Consider the following 6,000-nt stretch of genomic DNA (forward strand, 5'->3'; position numbering starts at 1 on the left):
CAAAGCCTGCTATTGAATGAGCATTAATGATTTGCCATTTGGTTCTGCAGATGTTTCCCATGAGGGAAGAGATCAAAAAAACATTCCACTTGAAACCCAGGGACACAGCAACAAGGAGCTGAGTTATGTTACTTCATTCATTTGGATATTTTTATTTGAAATTGTCAAAACCATTAGGTTCAATAGGATTTTACTTTAAGGGGAGCATGTATCCAATAAAATTTCAAACAACAGAGCTCCATAATCCCTTCCCACTCAAACCCAAATGAGCCAGGCTTTTAAAAAAAAAATTTCACAGCCAGGATAACATGAGCTAAGAGGGTCTGCCCCATCCTCGCTGACAGCTCCAGCTCATCGCCACCTCCTCAACAGCAGCAACAGGGACAAATGCCTGCTCAAGTAAATTAGTATGGCCATCTCATTTCCATTCATCCCCTTTCAGACATTTCCAAACAAGAAAAATTGTATACCCTGTCCTGGCCAAAACTTATTCCTAGAATAAGTCTTATGTATTTAGGAGCAAAGAGGAATGGGAGCACACACTCCTAAATCCTGAGAAGACCACAGAGCTGCTTCTGCATCTTAATTCACAGTGTTACATGGAGCTGGAAATCTTCTATTTCCAAATTAGTTCTTATCTCTGATCTTAAGGCAGCAAAGCTACACAATTCCAAGAATTTCCAAAACAATGGAGTCTTCCCAAACCTAAAGTTTCCAGTAAAGCAGAATTTACTTTGCAGACTACAAATGTAGTTCTTAGAAGTGGGCAACAGGAAGAATGGTCAAGGGTATAAGTACTTCCCAGAAAGGAAGGATATGAATAAGATTATCCCCCCCCCCTTTTTTTTTCCTCATTCCAAAAGGCCAACAAAACAAAACAAAGATCTCAAAACCTACATTATTATTTTGCTTGGATTTTAGCGTCTTGGTTTTGTGGGAAAGAGAAAACAAGCTAGTGAAGGAGCATCTGTGTAAATACATATGAAACAGGCGCCCACCATGGCAGGCAGAAAAGTCACCCTCCGGGTCATTTAGCTCCAGCTCTCACCAAACACTGACCAAAAAACCAGAAGCAAGCAGGCAAGCTAACTAGTTTTAATTAGGGACCACCAGACAGCATTGCCAAGATGCTCTCCTCTAAGACCAACAGTGGTCACGCTGTGCATCCTTCCTACCCACGCAAGGGTCCTCTCTGGTGGCAGGAGACGCTGGATGCCTTCGTGACCAAACTGAAAATGTTCCAGCTCTAATGCCACAAGCAGCTTTGAAGACTTCCAGCTCCAGGGTCTGTTTTCCTTAGGCAAGCCACAGCTGAAGTCAACGGAAAAGTGCAGACACACACTTTGTCATCATCAGCCCTGAGGCAGGGTTCAACAGGAGCATCGAAAACAAAGGTTAAAAAATAAAACACCTGAAGGTCAGCAGATTGCTTATGTGAAGATAACCAAAAAACCAGGCCTGCTTCAAAAAAAAAAAAAAAAAAGCAGTATACATTTAAGAAAATAGAAATCAAAACCAAAATCATAACATCCTTCAGATTTTCAAACAATGATCCAATTATTTCACAAGCGATAAAACAACGAAGCTTTGCAGCAGTGGTGTAGCCTTGCAAAACGTCAGATCAATCTGCATTCTAAGAAGATGGTTACGAAGAGCCAGTTCATCAAAACTTAAGGAAACACAGCATTCAGCACGCTATTTACTGCAGGTTTTTCCCCAAGTGTGAAAATTGAAGTTACTTCTAACGTTCACCTGCTTGGAACTGTTTTAGACAACGTAGTAGTGATCTGAGAAAAACCCATCCAAATTTTCATCACACAGAGCCTGTAAGTGGGCTGCGTCACTCCAAATATCTATTTAGCCCAATAAGCTGCCTCTAACTCTGACCAAAAGCAGATGCTCAGGAGAAGAATATAAGGTCAGGAAATTATATAGTGATTCTGCCTGCAAAAAAATCTCCTGGTTTGCAGGAATCTGTCATTTAAGGGCTGCTTCAGCTAGAAACTGTATCTGCATCTTTGTGATTAACAGTCCCAGCATACTTTTTTTGCTATTAATTTGCCTAACAACTTCGAAAATTCATTTATATCTCAAGCAACAGGAACATCCTGCAATAATGAGCTCCACAGATAAATTATCCTTGTGTGAAACAGCATCTCCTTTTATTGAACAGTACCTCGGAAAAAAAAAATCATTGAATTTTGCTCTTTTATTCTCCTCTCTTTAAAATCTTGAGTTACGTGGAATTATGAGCAATTGTTCTCCCTTTACTCCATATCACTCAGATTTTTTCCACTTCTGCATTATCATCTCTAATGATCTCTCTTAATTAAAAAGCACAGACCGTTCAAGGAGCCTGGTTAAAGTTATACTGTCTAAACTTCTTAACTGGCACACACAACAGGCATACAGAGTCTTTTTTCCTGAAATAATTGACTTGTCTGAATTTATAAGGTAGTGCAAAACAAAGTCCAAAACCATTCTAGAAATGTTTCAAGAAAAGTTAATTAACATCTTATTTTCCACAGTCTTATCCTTAGGTGTAATGAACCAAATAGTTTTTAAGGTGAAAGAATAGGTTAAAGGGTTTTAAAATCACCTATGATTGGTTGTGGTGCATTTTTTGATAAGTAAGAGAACTAATAATTCCTAAATACTTTCAAAAATTACAGCAAGACCCTCCTTTATGTCAGTGCAGAGCAGCTACGCGATAAATCAGTGCGAATAAAGTTACACTCCACGCAGATATTTACCCCAGCACGGCGAGGCGTGCTGCAATGAGGGCGGCAAAAGCCGAGTTTGCTTTAGGAGGTGGCATCCTCAGGGCAGGACAGACAGACCACACATCTGTAGCACCTTACTACTCACACGATACCCAAAATCCAGGCAAGGTGGAGCACATCTAACAGAAACGAAGTCTCCATTAGCCAGGCTTCCTTATTACTGATCCCTAAACTGGACCAAAACTGCCTGCCCACACAGCGATCACCCCACTCTGTGGCAATGCCGGTAAACCTGTAGTTACACCCAAACTAATTTCTTCAAGTGAGAAATTGCCAAGCATATACTAAGGTGGATCAATCATTTGATCAAATACGGCAGACTTGGCCCCATTTCTCTTACCGTTCCCCGGCGTCGTCAGGACCCTCACACAGAAGGCAACGGGGAGTTAATCCTTACATAGAAGATGGAAAGCAAGCCTTGCCATTGAGACACACAAATTGCATAAATATAAATATCCCCTTTGCTTCTATAATTTGATTTTACAGCATTGGCATCTTCGAAAATAGAGGTGCACTGCAGTACAGCTGTTATGCTGATACTCAATTTGAAATCAGAGTTTGAGTCGCTCGTGTTTCTGACAGCCTCATGATCCTGCAAAGACCAATTTAGTCTCGCGAAATAGCCCCCCTGGGACCCAGGGAACATCTAGCTACTTAACTTTGGTAGGGATAGATTGAGGAAAAACATTCCTTTCGCTTATAAACAAGCTTCTGTGCAAGTGCTTTATCTAATACATACAACTGGAAGTAAAATGGGAATGTGGGAAGGGTGCCAATGTAAATCCTCCAAATCTGAGGAAATCGGGAGCAATTTTCCACTCAAGGATGGAAGTGGTGCGGAGGAAATGCAGAGCATGTTTCGCATGCTTTGCTCTCCCTGCTAAGGTAAAGCTTCCCCTTCTCCCACGTCAGCTGGCTGCTGCCTGGGCAGAGGGACCCCAACCAGCACCGAGATGATGAAAGACACCCCACATCTCCGTACCTCAGGAGACCAAAATTCAAAGCCCCAGACTAAAATTAGTTCATGGTATAGGAGCAAGTGACTAAAACAGATGAAATCGAATATTCTTCTAACAAAATGACAGTGCACATCATTACATGGTACGCGTGCCCTGTGGGAATTTCAGAGCTGCTGGTGGAGGCCTCGTGGCAACCTTCAGCTGTCAATAAGAAATCAGTTTTGGAGATTGAGATGGGGAAATCAGCACAATGCAGACTAAAGCACACGCTCAGTATTGCCTGGAAATCTCAGCAGGAGGATCATAGAATCATAGATAGAATCATAGAATCGTCTAGGTTGGAAAAGACCTTTAAGATCAACGAGTCCAACCGCTACCCTAACCCTGCCATCCCACCACTAAACCCTGTCCCTAAGCACCTCATCTGCTCTTCTTTTAAATACCTCCAGGGATGGGGACTCGACCACCTCCCTGGGCAGCCCATTCCAGAGCCTGACAACCCTTTCTGTGAAGAAATTTTTCCTAATGTCTAAGGAACCAAGAGGCTTCTGGGGTGAGGTTTATCCCCTGCCCTGAGCACCCCCCTGGCCACAACCCCAGCTTCATCACAGGCAGCCCCAAATCCCAGTGAACTCCAATATTCAAAGCACAACCACTATCCTCCTCAGCAGCATTTCTTGCCTGAGCAGGTACATTTTTGAGTAATTATCTGTTCAAGTGAGAGGAATTTCATCAGTGCAGTTGGTTGGAAAGCAGCTGCTTACATTACTAAATGCAAAAGCCACTGGGAAAAAAAAACTTGCAGTGAAGTTGAGCCAGTTATGGTACTAATTACCCCAAATGACACGGTAAGCGACACTCCCAGCCTCTGTTAGTCTTACCCACGGGCCAAAGAGGGGACAATTACAGGAACCCATGTGCTCTTCAGACACCCACCTTCCAACCGCCCGTCAATGGCAGAGGTGCCCCTCCTCACGCCCTTGTTTCTTAATTGACACCTTAAATACACACATCTACAAACTATTCTATAGCTTCTTTCCTATAATCAAAGTTAAACATTTCTTAACAGCGCAAAATTTACCATCCCTAAGGAAAAAAAAAAAAGTGGCAAAAATTTTTAAGAAATAAAATTTCCTCTCTGCGCTGTTTTCTTCAAATTGATTCGTTACGGGTAGTTTCACTTTGCAGTAGCTGTGGGAAGAACAATCTCCAGACTACATCGTATGAAAGGCTATTTGCTGTACGCTAAGCTATTTTACGACGGTATTGAACAGCAGCAAAAAATGAAACAAATAAGATTATTACTCAAATACACTCAATTCATCCTGACAGCTAAACCTACCCACTCAACAGGACCAGCTCCTGCGAATGAATCAAAATCAATGCAAAGCACCTGGACAAATTCTACAGCTTAATCACAGAAGTGAATACAAAAATATCCAGGTGAGAATTCCTATGTTCTTAATGCCACTTTGCAGTAATTCAGCTTCCCGTGTGCTTTGAGCAACAGACTGTCATAAAACTAAGGGCACCGCCTGGGTTCTTGCCAGCTGCCACAGTTGTGCTGTGTTAACATCGCTGAAAAATTACTCTCTCTTTCATTACAAGTACACAAATGCCTTTTTTTAAAGAACTACACCTTACATCTTAAGCTTCCCTCAAAGGTACCTTTAAAGCACTCCGCTACGTTGATGTACGCGTGTGAATGTTTTTGTTTGCTGTCTGTTTTTATTTTAGGGATTATTTTATTTATTTCTTTAACTAAAGTCAACAACCAACCAACTCCGTTTCAGTAAGCAAGTTCGCACCGGGATAGATCAGTTCAGTGAAAGCTGGCTGGCAAAGGAGAGGATTTCGCCAGCATAATTTTCTCACGTAAACAAACAAACAAAATACTCACACAGGGTCCGAGTACCTCCGGCAGCATCACCGAAGCGATACGCAGCGAAGCAAAGCGCAGGGGAACCCCGAGCCTCCCACTACAAAGTTACTTCTCTTGCACACCTGGGAAAGTAAGAGCAAGTGATAGCAATTTGGCTGCCACAAAGCAGGCAAAATCCAGCAAAAGGGGGAAAAAAAAAAAAAAAAAAAAAAAAAAAAAAAGCAGGTAACACCCCCCCACACACACTCCTACAACTAGCCAAAAGCGAATTCACTCCGCATTTAAAGCAACGCGGCGAGCCCTGCTCGGTACTAAAGGATGGCGAGAGGAAGCGGCCCCACGGGCGGGGAGGAGACGCCGAAATCCGGGCAACCCC

The 6,000-nt window shown here is 42.5% G+C and overlaps 1 protein-coding gene across 6 annotated transcripts in view; it reads right to left on the minus strand.

Annotated features, from left to right (window-relative positions):
• The window catches only part of MCTP2 (multiple C2 and transmembrane domain containing 2), a 128,487-nt gene that overhangs the window by 121,756 nt on the left and 731 nt on the right, over positions 1–6,000 (minus strand). For all 6 annotated transcript variants that reach the window (XM_009635062.2, XM_035890606.1, XM_035890607.1 and 3 more), the window contains exon 2: positions 5,643–5,746. In XM_009635062.2, the coding sequence (XP_009633357.2) occupies positions 5,643–5,669 (27 nt within the window). In that variant the 5' untranslated portion in view covers positions 5,670–5,746. The remainder of the gene's footprint in view (positions 1–5,642; positions 5,747–6,000) is intronic.

The sequence above is a fragment of the Egretta garzetta genome, unplaced genomic scaffold (genome assembly GCF_000687185.1).
Source record: "Egretta garzetta isolate BGI_Z169 unplaced genomic scaffold, ASM68718v1 scaffold322, whole genome shotgun sequence".
NCBI lineage: Eukaryota > Metazoa > Chordata > Aves > Pelecaniformes > Ardeidae > Egretta > Egretta garzetta.